The 15,144-nt window shown below is 33.7% G+C and overlaps 1 protein-coding gene across 8 annotated transcripts in view; it reads right to left on the bottom strand.

Annotated features, from left to right (window-relative positions):
• Positions 1-15,144, bottom strand: part of LOC123679232 (neural-cadherin) — a 473,272-nt gene that overhangs the window by 323,316 nt on the left and 134,812 nt on the right. For all 8 annotated transcript variants that reach the window (XM_045616696.1, XM_045616701.1, XM_045616693.1 and 5 more), the window contains 3 exons: positions 12,160-12,349; positions 11,090-11,272; positions 9,582-9,771 (listed from right to left, as the gene is read on the bottom strand). In XM_045616696.1, the coding sequence (XP_045472652.1) occupies positions 9,582-9,771; positions 11,090-11,272; positions 12,160-12,349 (563 nt within the window). The remainder of the gene's footprint in view (positions 1-9,581; positions 9,772-11,089; positions 11,273-12,159; positions 12,350-15,144) is intronic.

The raw sequence follows: 15,144 nt of genomic DNA, 5'->3' as shown, positions 1-15,144 counted from the left end.
TGAATCCCTAGTCACAAGGAGGCAGTTAGTCATCAACCAGTGCCGTATGATATTCAGTTGAAATGAATTATGTTCAAATGAAATTCATATTATATAGATAGTTTTTCATATAGTTATATCTTCGGAGATAAATAAGTGTAAAGAAAATTAGCCGATTTATTCAACCAAAAACTTGAGAGGATAACAAACCGTAACTACAGAAGCGACGAAGTTGAGATTCAGGTGTAACTACAAAGAGAGAATTTCAAAACGATTATATCATCAGAAGCATAAAAAATTGAAGAAAAATATTGGTACCTAAATGAATAACCAATCAAGTTGAGATCATGATGAGATAAGGTTCGTCGGAACCATGAAACATTTGAGCAGAATATCGAAAAACAACGCCTAATCAGAAAAATTGTTTAATGTCTGAAATTAATTATAATAGTATAATATTTGATGGCTAATGCCCGCCACTCACGAAGCGTTTCTTCCAGCGTTTGGTAGCAAGCGTTGAAGAGATTCCAGTCAGACAGCTCGGGACACGGCCGTACGACTGTAAATCAGAGTATGAACTTGACTGCCCGACTGGAATCTCTTCGACGCGTGCTACCAAACGCTGGAAGAAACGCTTCGTGAGTGGCGGGCATAACGGACAATTTTTTAATCCTGGAAAAAGTACCTCCTCGAGCGGGACTCGAACCCGCAATCCCTTATCACTAGTCCAACGCTCACACCAACTGAGCCATCGAGGAAGTTGAAAGTACCAACCGCATATCGAGGAACCGTTAGTGAAAGAGGTCCCTTCCATTATTAACTTTCCCTAAACCTTGCCAACTACATAGTTTGTATGTGAAATAATCACTTGAATATTTATACCTAATTTCAACAAATCTAGATTAACTAACCGAAAATAAAGACGTCATTGTAAATCATATCTCATATACCTACAAGTGGGAGTCTATAAAGGTTGTCAGCCTCCAAGAGCGCATTGGGGAATGAATAAATGAGCGCTTAAAAGCTCCTGATGCAAATTCAGTGATTCTCTGGGAATTCCTTAAAATAAATAATAAATTGAAAATAAAACAGGATAACAATTGGGTGACTTTCTTCTGTTCTTCATCAATATAAACACCAACAAAGCGTAGAAACTGCGAACATGTGCTGCCCCAATGAGTTATTTCCCAGAACATACAAAGGACAGAAAAGAACTAACAAACCTAAAAATAAAAAAAATTCGATTCAATATCTCGCACTTCCACCACGTGCCAACTCGTTTCGCCTCCACAAAAACCATCGCCATGGCAATCGCGCCAAATACCCACATCAGACCACTTATCGTAAAGAATATTTCGAACGTATCCTTTCCGATCTCGAAACTACCACAAACGGCACCGTAAAGATTGCAATTTCTCCTCTTCAGAGGGGATCATGAAGCGGATGATGATTTTCCAGTCGTGTTACGGACATAGGAGCCTTCGGAAACGCTTTCAAAGAAGTAAAAGATAACATTGTCGTTCAAGACGGAATATCAGTTTGTCGTGTCTTCAAAGACGAAATAAAACTAACGAGTGATACGGAACTTTTTTTTTCAATGCGGGTTCAGTCAAGTGGGTGTTTTCATTGTGTTCCCTTTGGCAACTTCGAATGATAATATTGAAGAGGGAATTGTGGATGGAGAGATAATCCGGTGAGATTTCCTATCAAGTAGAGGATGAAAAGCAGCTCAAATTGACTATATCTAGTATTTTTCCTGAAAAATCTACCGAATCTTGTTTAGGTTAGATTGAAACTTGTTTACTTGATAAAAACCTACAGATCTTCTTCGATACTTCAGGAAATCAACATCTGCTGTTCGTGGTTGAATAAAATATGGATTTGAAAATATGGGCTTGTCTTGTCTTCGAAGGCAAAATAAAATTAAGGACTTTTTCAAGTTGGGTTCACTAAACCACGAGCTGAGCTTCGGGTAAAGGTGAGACTGCTGACAGGACATTGTCGGTGCAAAAACCTTTTGTACCGCATGGGTAAGTCAGCAGATGATATCTGCAGGCTCTGTGGAAAAGAGGTAGAAACACACAGTGTGCAAATGTCCGGGGCTGACTGGCCTAAGAATCAATCACATGGGAAAGTCAGTTCTGGATACTCACGAAGTAATAGCCAAGGCTTCTAAGGATGTCGTCGGTTTCGTTAACCGTATCGACGGCCTCCCTAGGTTTGTATGAATAGGTAGAGTTAAGAACAAAAAATGAAATTAGTTGCAGTCCCCGATTCAATGACTAATAATAATGATGGGTTCACTCAAATGAGTATTTCAAATTCCATTGTGTTTTTCTTGACAGCATCGAATGATAGTATTGAACAGGGAATTGTGAGTGGAAAGATAATATAATAGGCTTTATTTTCTGATAGGGAGGATGAAAGGAACTTCAACTGCCATATATTTAGTGTTTTTGCTGAAAGATCTTTCAAATCTTATTGAAAATTCTGACTGAAACTTATCATCTTAATTATCAAAACCTCTCATCTCCTATGAAACTTTAGGAAGTCAATATTCCCTTTATGTATCTGCTGACCTTTCAATGGATACCCTAGTACATTTGGCTCTCCACTTGTGATGACTCCCCATTGTTCGTGATTTGAATAAATATGACGCATGAAAATGAAAATTAATATTGTACATGTAACTGGATTTATCGTAGGGTTTCTACAATCCCTTGTCCCTTTGTAATGTCATGAAAATTTCCAAATATTTCACTTTCCAACTCATTTGATGAATTAAATTCCATGGTATTGAAATATTGGAACGCTTATGACGGTAACTTTATTTCACATTCCTTTCATCCTGTAGATTACACCAAATTAGAGACATGATTTTTTTCCATTTCATGTAGAAATTCATGCTAATTGAATTGAAGATTGAAACTAGAAGCTGAAATCAGCACATTGTCGCTACAACAAATGTGTTGTTAGCTACATAATTTTCAACTTGTTCAACAATGTTCCAAGTTGAATATAATCCGAACCAACATATAGATTATAAAAACTCTAAATTTTCTCTTCATTTGAGATGAACTGATGCTTCTGAATGCCTCGAGTCCACCACTGTCCACCTTAATTCACGAGATATGATGAAAATTAAAACAGCAGACCGAATCAGGGTCATTATGAGCATAACGTAATCTTTCTCATTCAGTGTACGAAACATTGTATGGAAAGTCAGCGAGGAATTACGAATGGAATTTAAACACTGCCATAACCGTCCTCTCGTCCTTAAAATTCTGGAAAAGAATTATCATCATGAGATCATTCCTCAGGGAGCTTGAGAGCTCATGCAAATAAACGTAATCCAATACGAAAGAAACGAGAAACAACATTAATTAAGAACAAAAGTAGACGTTTATTTGTAGAAAAATGTACTCGATCTTAAATCTGCATAAAAATAAATCGAGTGAGTTATAACAAGTGAAGGACAAATGAACAGACTTTCATAATCTCAGCTTTTCCAGATTTGTTTCGGTGCCGCGCGAGCTCAGCATCAATAGAAAGCAACAACGTGTTTGGAGATGATTAAGTGCAATAAACCTGAATTTTTACGTCGATATGTGACAATGAAACATGGCTCCATCATTTCACTCCGGAGTTCAATCGACAGTCAGCTGAGTGGACTGCACATTATGAACCGAATCCAAATGAGGAAAAACACAACATTCAGGCTGTTGGCAAGGTTATGGCATCAGTATTCTGGGATGCGCAAGGTATATTATTCATTGATTACCTCCAAAAGGGCTAGACCATCAACAGCGATTATTATATAGCGTTATTGGATCGTTTAAAGGATGAAATCGTTAAAAAACGGTCCCATTTGAATAAAAAAGGTGCTGTTTCATCGAGTCAATACGCCCTACCACAAATCAATGAAAACAATGGCAACATTGCATGAATTGGGCTTCGAATTGCTTCTGCATCCACCGTATTCGCCAGATCTGCCCCCAGCGACTTGTTCCTGTTCTCAGACCTCAAAAGAATGCTCGCTGGAAAGAAATTGAGCGCCAATGAAGAAGTAATCGCCGAAACTGAGGCCTATTTTGAAGCGAAAGACAAAAATGGCATCGAAAAGTTGGAAGATCGCTATAATCGCTGTATCGCTCTCGAAGGCAACTATGTTGCATAATAAAATTGAATTTTGCCAAAAAAAATGTGTTTTACTATGGTTGACCGGAGACTTTTCAATTGGCCTGTTAGTCAATTTTTATAGCTTATGGAATGACAATCGTATCAAGTTGCAGAATAGATAAAGGTTAGGTTAGGTAGTTAGGTACAAGTTGACGTCAATTTGACAGATATTATGTTCGCTGCTGATCATAGAACGAAGTAGGATTAGAATCAGTGCACAAACATTCTTCTGATTTCGAAATGAGAAGACAATTATTGTAATTTAGATGTAGAAGACGACCTTGAACAAATATGAGTGAATTTATAAATTACAAAAAAAGAGTTTTAAACATATATTTTTTGGATTAGTAGACGAACAATCTAGGTATCCAAGATGGTAAACGTCTAATATCCTCCTAGCAATTCAGGACATTATAAAACTGTGAAATACCCTATACCACCGAAAAACTAAGCACAAATCATAGAGTTTTTATGAGCCAACATCTGTCTATGCCCTACTACGCTATTTATCATTCGAGTCAAAGTCGTATAAAACGAATATTAATTCGGATTTTATTTTCCATTTTACGGTGGCATGACAAACGACTGTTCTAAATTTTCACGCAACAACGGGGGGCTTTATAGCGCCCAAATAAAACGTCGGTTTTTTCACTATAAGGGGATGCCTATTCAAAAATCGAAATAAAACAATATTGGCGTCTATACGCGCGTAGAATGGATGATGGGTGAGCTGATGACATAAAAACAGGAATATGGTCTTCCAGAAAACATAATGGAACGGTCTGTACAAATTGGTATGCTGTCTAGGGGTTTAAATGAATTTATGAGGTGTTCTGACAGATGATGCCATTGCTCTCAATCCGAAGAGCAGTAGAAAAAATTAAAAAAACATCCAATGGGTTATTACTGCAAATGCAAACTTAATTATTATGCATTTAATATTTGAATTGAGATTTCCATTAATCGCTTCGTTTTAGCTGCACAAGTTGGCAACAGCGCAAAGCAATACAATAAATACAATGCAAACTATGAATGACAGATATGAAGTATGTGTTCTTCTTTTCTTATTCCTTAGTCGTTGACTCCAACACTAGCCTCATTTTTGGGTACTCCATTTGGTATCCATGTAATCTGCAGTCGATGTTGCCATGTGGTTCAATGGAAACGAAGAACTTTTCGAAGCTGAATTGCCCATTGAAATATCAGTTCACTTTGAAATTGTTAGATCAGGTGAGGAATGATTCAAAGTTTGTTCCTATAGTACAAAAACTATTAATAATATCTATGAGAAAATTCTTCATTATCCACACATTCAACCATCTTTCCAGGGAATGAAAAAGGGAAAGAAGAAGAAACTAAATTAATTTATTTTGCACGAAATTCATCCAAAATATTGTTCTTTCGTATAAATTCACTGAACGCAAGAATTCAAAATTGAAGAAAATTCACCAGAACAATAGTTATGATACTGAAATTTTTACTGACAATTCACATGTTTGCATAACAGTAAATATACATAGATGAAGAGAATCAGCTACATCTAGAAGAGTAATAGTAGGACAACGAAATATCGATGATTCAATAATTTTTTTTCTTTTTTTGTGGTTTAAGGCCGAGTTTCGAATGAGTTCGTTATCTATCCCGAAACTCATGAAAATTCATTTACGAATGTACAATTCAAAGAAATATTTCACTGCTCAAGCAGTGAAATCGAATTATCAACGATGAAAATAAATTCCATCTGCGAGACTCATTTTCAAATCAGATCTATAAAAGAACTGGATTACAAAGACCACTTGGGGAAATATTAGGAATCTCCATTTTATAGATGGAAAGGAATTCAGAAAGTTCTTTGTGAAAAGTTTAATTCACTTTTCTACCTGACGCTCTTGTTCATGAAGTGAGGATTATTGAAATCCAATAATTTTTTTCGGCGAAAGATCCATATTGTTGAATTCATAACAAATTTACGAAAAGTCCTTCAAGGAAATTTATGATTCATCTATGATGGAACAAATAGAAATTCATAGCAAAAGTATATTACTAGTATATTTTGACGGAAAAGCGGACTATTTCAAGTCTTCTACACTTTGGTCACATAATTCTATGATAATTGCCAGTATTGGGATGAAAAATAATGACATCAGTATTATTCTTAGTCAAACTCATTAGCATTTTGAATTGAAGTAGAATTTGTGGGCATTGCTGATACCTTAAGATGAGATAGTGCTGACTACAGATGATGTCCAGGACTTGCGATGAACCATTTCGGTATTTCTAAAGAATACCAACATTTTGTTGAAATAAACTATGCTTTTGGTGTTCATCAACATCCTTGCTGTCCGATAGAGTTGATGATATTAGTGTTATGAAACGCCATGGCCACTGGACATCTAGTAGTGTTTCAGAGAGTTATGTTCAAAAATTCATTGGCAAATAAGGAGATAGTTGCTGGGAGGATTCTTGTCAGGAAACATTCAGAAAAGGAAAACCAATCTTCAACTTCCAACAAATTGAAAGGGACGAATATTACGATACCAAATATTTAAATTGATCAACTAACATATCTATTTGTATATTATTAGCGGTGGCAGCAATATCGAAGAAAATGTTGCTATTAAATAAAAATGATGAAATAATCTTCAATTGAGTTGGAAATGCTTTTTTACTCAAGGCAGTAAAAGACTCACTTTTCTCCTGCTATTGGGGGAGTAAAATAGCTCATTATATACTTATGACTCGACTATTTAAAAGTTTTTATTGTACGCTAAAGGCCGGTGGTAAAAGCTACAGATGGAAAATAATATTTCAATAGTAGACAATGAAATAATGATGAAGTCGAACGTGAAGTTCTTTGACGTTTACGGAAAAAGGATTCTTTTTTACTCATCACCTTGAGCTGATCGAGTAAAGTCCTTACGATTCGCCAACACCTTCAGAGTAGAACATAATCTCGATTTTTCGCTTCTAAAAACCACAATGGAAAGCACAAAGCCAAAACCTACTAGCATCAGCCTGGACGAACATATAGAGATATTAAATAGAGAGGAATATTCTATCCCGAATGCCACGAAGTTTTCTCGCGTCAAATCGAATATAAACCGGAACGTACCCAGCGAAAACGGAGGTCACTATTTCCACGAATTTCCTACCCCACGGTGAATTTGTTGCATAACTCTGGAAAACCGAGTTCCGAACGCTTCATAAAGTGCCTATAAATTCCGAGAAACCTAATAGAGAATAATTTCTCGTTTGAAGCTGCAGGAATGGCGTTCACTGCGGGGCGAAAAATACGAAATATTTTTCCGTATGAAATACGGTTTGCTGCTGGGTTCTCTGCGCGCTTAGCAAAAAATTTCTTGGTGAGGTTGATTACGGGAACCAACGGGAGAATTTTTTTTTTCAAGCAGGAAAACAAGAGACTGCTTCGTAATTTTGTATTGCATTTGCGAGCAGTGGCGGCTCACGACTTGTTTAGGAGGCAGTGCTACAGCCTTTTATAAGTATTATATTTTTATTTCACGCCTATTTACCTAACCGTATGTTTGACAAATACACTTGGATTTTCTCGTTTATTTTTTTTTGCGATTAAAACAGGGTTTTTCAAGTTCGAGTTTCTGGAGAATTTGGCTTATTTGAATTCCGTAAATTGAGAATATTGGGTGAATATCATTCGATATTCTTTGCTAAACTTGACTATATTTGTGACTTGAATAGTTATACAGTTATACAGGTCATGAAAATTATATTTCCAAAAACAAATCTTTCTTTACTTTTCTCCTTTGATATAATTAAGAATTCGATTCTTAAAGATTCTTTGTTTAATCTCTTTCATTACTCCATATATTTTTTTAAAATACCAATAGAAAAATCTGAAAAATTGAAAATGAGTACCTAGTCAGTATTTATTCATTTTCTCTATACCTATCCTAAATGTGAATCGTCTTCACATTTTTGAAAAAAAAGTGGAAATATGTTACAATTTTTGAATTTAAGAAATATCATCATAAAGTTTGTCGAATATTATGAAAGAAATTCGGATATCAATCAAGAATGAAGGATATCACAAATATCTAAGAAATTATTGTATTTAGCCTTATGATCATGTTTGAGCACTATCATTATTTTTATAGTCAGATTGTTTCATAATTTCTACACAATATTCAAAACACCCTGTGACGATATTTCTTTCATTCAAAAGATGCACAACATTTCCACATTCTTCTAATATGAAATTGTGGAGGTGGTATACGTTATGATATTGAGGATGAGTCTGATGAACAAAAAGCTGATTAGGATTGTATTATTTCCGTTTCTTTCAGTTTTTGATCTTTGCTATTTTATGAATTATTTGGAATAATGCATAATTTGAAATGAGAAATTGTACAAAATCGAATAATTAGTCATATCTGAGAAGATTGTATGTAAAATTTTTTTTTTCATTCCCTGTATAACTTGAAATACTCAGGTCGCAAAGAAAATCTTAACTCAGTAGAGAATTATCAAATAACATTATAATCTCAATTTTTGATTTCCAATAGAATCAGTTCTCCAGAAACGACTAATTGGTACTAGAATTTGAGACACTCTGTATAAGATAATTTGAAATTTAAGTTATGTGTAGTATCTCAACTATTTCATTCAATTCGCAGATTCTCTCAGGTTCAACCATCAATATAATTATGAAATTAAGTGGAGTGAAAACTACAAAACAAGATGAAATAAAATTTCAAATACATTTCCATGTCTCATACCAAATGTATTCCATAAAAATTGGCATATATCTTATCGATAAATATAAGTACTTATTTCCAAACCTTTTCAAACCTCAGTAAATTCATCAAAAACAATAAAGATACTACATCAAAAGATGATAAATGAGTAGTATATAAGTGAACCTGTAATGATTGCCGAAAAGTATACATACATTGGATAAAGAGGAAGATCTTCTCAGATCAGAATCAATGAAAATCTGAAGAGTTTCCTCAACTGCAAGAATAAATCTACATATTCCTATCACTTATTAGAATTAATACATAAGTTCAACCACAATTTTGAAGATCTACATACCGAAAATAAAACTTATGACTCAATATTCCTAGAAGCTCTACAAAGAAGTAGACCTAATAAAATTGTAATATTAGTACAACACCAAGTGGAAGTTAACAACTCGTCGTTTTTGATAACTTTCTGTACGTATTTCAGTTATTGAAACGGAAAAATCTGAAGAAGCTTTCGCCTAGCGAAACAATTGTTATTTCCATCGAGTGAAGACCAAATCAATCCAATTCTTGAAACGCCATAGCAAAGAAAAAACTTACAGAAGTTTCTCTACTACGATTGGCATAAAAAACAAGGAAAGAACTGACGAGTCAATCCCGTAATTAGCTCATTATTTCTCGTAATAAATATCAATAACTCACCTGAATTTGGCTCGTTATCGCTGTTCGGTCTGGCAGAAGGTGCCCCATCTCTAGCCTCCACTTCGAGAGCGTAAGCTCCCTGCTTCTCCCTATCGAAAACAACTTTCGTGAACACTTCGCCCGTTTCTTTGTTTATTTCGAAAAAGTCTTTGCCTTCATTACGCGGAGAATCCACGATATAATAATACACCTGAAACAAAAGAACAATGCGTTAACGTTGCAGGTTTACGGTGCAGTGGGCTTGAATGTGTCTGCGAGATATAAAAACAGTTCAAACAACAAAAGTTCAGGAATTCTGAGGAGAAAAATGAATTCCATACCAGTGTGTGCTTTCTGAAGAAGTTTTCGACAACTATGGAGTCTCTGGGCCAAAGAATACCACCTTTGTCTTATTATTTGGCATATTTCCAAATGCGACTGTGTATCCAAGATTTATAATATAGATAAATGGGGGTATTATTGAGAGGGGTTTATACCACGAGGCATTCTCGTGTTCTTCCAACCATTAACTACTCCCCCTCCTCAGCGTTTTTGAGATCCCTCCTTTTTTCAGGATGAATTAAGCAATTCCAAATATTCTTATGATTCACTGTCTTTTTCTACCAAATACAAGAATTCAGAATGCGTTTTTACGTCTTTATTTTTAATTTTAGAAGAACCGTTTTTTGAGCATTTGACAAAGCTTTCAGTATAATATTTTCATGTGAAAATTCATAACAAAAATAAATGATTGTACGGAAAGTTGTATCATGCATATATTTTTTCTTTAATGAAACATTAATAAATGAGTACTTTCCGCAATGACGAACTCTACATAATGAATAATAGTGAAAACCACAAATAAATCGATGGTCTCTAGCGTATAAGAAAGCTTACTATTTTTTGAACTGATCGCTGAAACGGTATAAACCCCTCTTAAGTAAATATTTGAAATTATACAGGATATTTCATCAAGAAACGGAAAACTCAAAAAAATAGAGGGCATCAAGGTGGTTCTAGATATATCACTTCTATTGGCTCTCACAACTGTCTTTGTTACCGAGATATGAATTCCACACTTCCTGGGGTCATAACAAGCGGACCACGCTGTATAATATTGTTCATATTTAGTACACATGCTTCTTATTCAATGCTCAAATTAAGAACTCAATAACTACAAGTGAAATTTAGACATTTTTTTCCGGAAGAGCATTTCACAAAATATCTCTCTGATATTATATCCCTTCAAGAACTATGTGTCCTATATTTACGCTGCTAACTAATATTGATTCCAAAATCATCTAACTTTTCCTTTCTCATTCAGAATAACCGCATCTAGACCAGTATAAAAGTATTGTTGACGCAGTCTCAATGATTTTAAACTTCTAAGCTTCTGGGTAACTTTTAGGCAGTATGCTCAAAAATAAATCTGGATAGTTAGAATTCATTATATTTTTTTTTTGTGTTCGAACCTCGCCTTCAAGCCAATTACTGAAAGATACATTAATATTATTAACAAGAAAATATACCTGATTATTAGGAAAAGTTCCATCCTTATCTATGGCATTCACTTGAGTGACCTTTGTTCCTATGGGTTCTCCTTCTAACACTGTTTCCTGTTCTCTCTCAGTAAAAAGGGGTATTTCGTCATTCACATCTTCCAATTGAATGTAAACGGTTGCTTCAGAAGCCAACTGTTGTGCCCCATTATTCTAAAACAAAATAGAGGTAATATAATCTGACACTTGCTAATTTTGGACACAGAAACTAACAAGACTCATCGACTTTGATACTCTATAATACTCTGATAAATTCTAAGCTCACAATTATTCAGATTGAAAAATTTTTACCCAATGATCTTATAATATTATAAGATTATTGATTTTACCTCAAACATAATTAATTATCCATTATTTTATAAAATTGTTATTTTCGATCAGAAACTCATTAATTTGAAAATATCGGACAATGAATTAGTTATCAAGACTTCAGGAGATTTTTTCAGTGAACATTATCTCCCGTTTGCATCAGTATTCACTGAGCATGATGAACATAAAAAATATATGCCAGGTATTGATCAACGTGAGCAAAGACAAAATATTTTATGCTAGAATAGTTATTTATAATACAAGTGCAGAAGGCATTGATATTCTTCCACGAGTTCAAAATTCAAAAACGAGCCACGAAGTGGCGAGTTTTTGAATGAACGAGTGGTAGAATGAGCCTTCTGTACGAGTATTATACATTATTTTCACTAATTCATTGCATTTTTATTGAAATTAATGAAATATTTCCATAAATATCATTTAGTGATTTTTGCATTGAAAAATGTTGGTTGGCAGAACTAATTTCTTTAAGGCAAATTGATGAATTGACAGATAAAGCTGTGGCGGAAAGTTCGGAGTACCAACATATAATAATAAAATATAACCATGAAAACTGTGCGTTTCTGATATATTCTCGCACGATTTTGTTCTACAAGATGTGGAAGAATGAATAGAATAATCACAGATTTAGAGAAAATTTTTTTTTATTATTTTTTTTTTGGCTCCTTAAATAATTGTATTAAAACCCTACCTAATGAAATGAGGGTACCCACCTCTACACGTATGGTAAGATTATATTCCTTTATAGTTTCATAGTCAAGTGGGTGATTGACTTTGATGTCAGCCCATGTAAAACCATTGTCAGGCCTCTGTTGCAAATAGAAGGTGTGAAACTTGTTCGTCTGCGCAGTAGATCCAGGCATCAAACGGTAAAATACCGTTGGATTGTTCTCGATTCCGGAGCTATATGAATGAAAATTATGAAAAATCTATACTGCAACCCCAAAAGTTGCCTTAAAAATGTTGGCATGTATTTTTTCATAACTAAAAATTGTGTCACGAACAAAAAGCAAAATGTTTTCAAATGAAAACAATATGGCCTACAAAAACTGATCAGCCGCATGCAAAAATACCGATAATTTAACCAAATTTGCAGTATTCATGGTGAAAAAACACAAAATTACAAAATATCGAGAAAATTCCGATGAACTCAAAATTTTGATAAAAATATTCCAAAAAAAACCTGATTTTCACTGTCCTACCAATGAAAATTTCACCATGGATACTTAAAAAGTAAAAACTTCTTTCTCGGAAAAAATGCATCATGCAACCATTTAATTTACCTACTCTAAAAAAATTTGGAATAAATCAGCACCTTCTAAAATTTATGACTAGATTCTCCATGCAAAAATAATTTCAAATTAGGTGCTGATTGCGAAAAATACTCATTTCGAAAATTGGTAAATTACTGCCAATGAGGTTTGTCCTGAAATTATCTCAGAAGTATTTTTAGTTATGATTTTTTTACTCAATATTTTCAAAATTTTGATTCAATTTCCTGATTTACCTAAGGTTTTGAATTCTCTTCTAGAGTAAGTATGAAGTGATGAGCAAGAAGTTGAATCAAATTTTTGATCAATGAATATAATAAACTAAATCTAAAATTTCGATGGATGATGGAAATGATGAACTGGACCCCGAATGTTGTTGAGGTATGCATTTACCCTTTGCCCCAAGCTGTTGAATGTGAGTTATTGCGTGTGGTGTCAGCGCATCAACAACATTCAAAGTGTCCCAATAAGGAACAACAGGAAGGACTAAACACACCCAGAACTACTAGGAATTGGAGTTGAAGACGACGACACGATGAGCAGCAAAAATTGTATACCAACGTCAAATCCTAACCTTATTCATACTAAAATTTTCCATTGACGTCTGAATAAATTTTATAACCCAGAGAGAAAAGTTCATTCTGCAAAAAATTTCTCATATTTCTAGTTGAGTACGTTATGCGAAAAAACAAAAGAAAAATTGCCAAGGTATAGCAGAATTAAACACACTAAAATCAGTTAATATCATACTTTAAGAAATAAAAGAGACGTTAATACTAAATACACTAATAGAATAAGATCAACTGAAGAAAAATAAGAATTGTAGAGATGCATTCAATTAAATGGAAAACATTGATTCGAAAATAGTTATTCATATTGAAAGATCACTTGTATTATGTATAAGTATGGAAATCACAGAAAAAATCATTGTAAGTTGTTTAAATTCATAACAAAAATAAAAAGATTCTACTAAATTATCCAAGAACTCTAAGATAAAGGGTAAATTCGAGAAAACATAAGTTGAAAAACAATAAACTTCCTATGAAAGTGAAGGGAAGGGAGGGTATATTGAAATTCTATACAAAATTGATTATGTTCGAGTTAATATTTAATTAGTCAAAAGAATATTAATAAATTGTAACGTGCTCAACTAGTTCATGTGAATTTTATTATTGTTAGTGAATTAATCGTTATGCCATTAGTACTTCCATGCACTGAGTATTAATATATATTGAAGAATAAGAAACATTGTCTGATTGTTTCGAATCGAATCTAGCAACCACCATCAAAAGATGTACATAGTTCATTTGATGCGTTATGAACTACTTCGACATATATTTTTGACATATAATTAGAAAGAAAAAATTTAACAATTGGGATATCTTGAAAGCACTGAATAAAATGATGATGTGATAAAGCAGAGCTCCCTGGAGTTCTTCACTGATTTCTAGACCTATCTTAATAAAATCTCGCAAAAGCTGAAAATTCTTGTTGTTTTTGTATTGAGAGCTGTGTGACAAGGTAGTTTTCAAGTGAAGGTCCTGCAAAATTATAATTTGAAATATAAAGATTCAACTGTTACCAATTCTTGTGTTGTGGCCAAGTACAAATAAAATGACCTATAAAAACTAAAAAACACATAAAATGTTTGAAATTTGAAAATAATTGGCTTTACGTTCTGATGGCAGCTGCTGATTGCATTCGAATTTTTCGAAGTGTTCAACTGAATGGAAAATGTAAAAATTGATATAAAGAAAACCTTTCCCCTGAGATTTTTCAATGTTATTATATTCGTGATATGGTAGTCAGAATTAACGTTATTTGAAAATGAATAACTCAATGAATTTTCGATATACATATCTATTTTATATTACTTATATTTGAAAAAAGTAAATAGGTACTGGTTTTTAGTAGACCGACTTCACCATTTTGAATGAAACATACTATTTATTTTCTTTCATGACAAAGGGACAAATTGATCAGTTTGAAAGAAGAACAATATTTTGAAACTAGTACTTTTTCACTGTAAAATGATTTGGCATTCGAAAGAATGTAGGTAATCAATAAAACGTAATTCTTATAGTCATTTCAAGGAAATTATAAAGCAATCTGAATGAGTGGTCAAAAAGTCGAATCAGAGTGAAGCAGTGGTTGTTGCAGTGTATTTTTGGGTTTTTGACCAGATATTAGTTATTAGCGTTATGCAAAATAAACTACTACTAACAAACTAAATGACAGTTGACGTACAACCTCAACAATTTTCGACAATTCCTTTCTATTGGCCTTTAAATGATAAATTATACCTTTACGACAGAATGTGAAACATTGAATAATCTAGTGTAAGTAAAAATATGTTCTCTTTTGAACCTGGGATAAATGAAGACAAAAAATCCTCACAATAACATGAATTTGGCTTTGGTGAAATTG

This window comes from Harmonia axyridis, chromosome 4 (genome assembly GCF_914767665.1).
Source record: "Harmonia axyridis chromosome 4, icHarAxyr1.1, whole genome shotgun sequence".
Classification (NCBI taxonomy): Eukaryota; Metazoa; Arthropoda; class Insecta; order Coleoptera; family Coccinellidae; genus Harmonia; species Harmonia axyridis.
The sequence above is the reverse complement of the archived record's forward strand: the minus strand, read 5'-3'. Positions and strand labels throughout refer to the sequence as shown.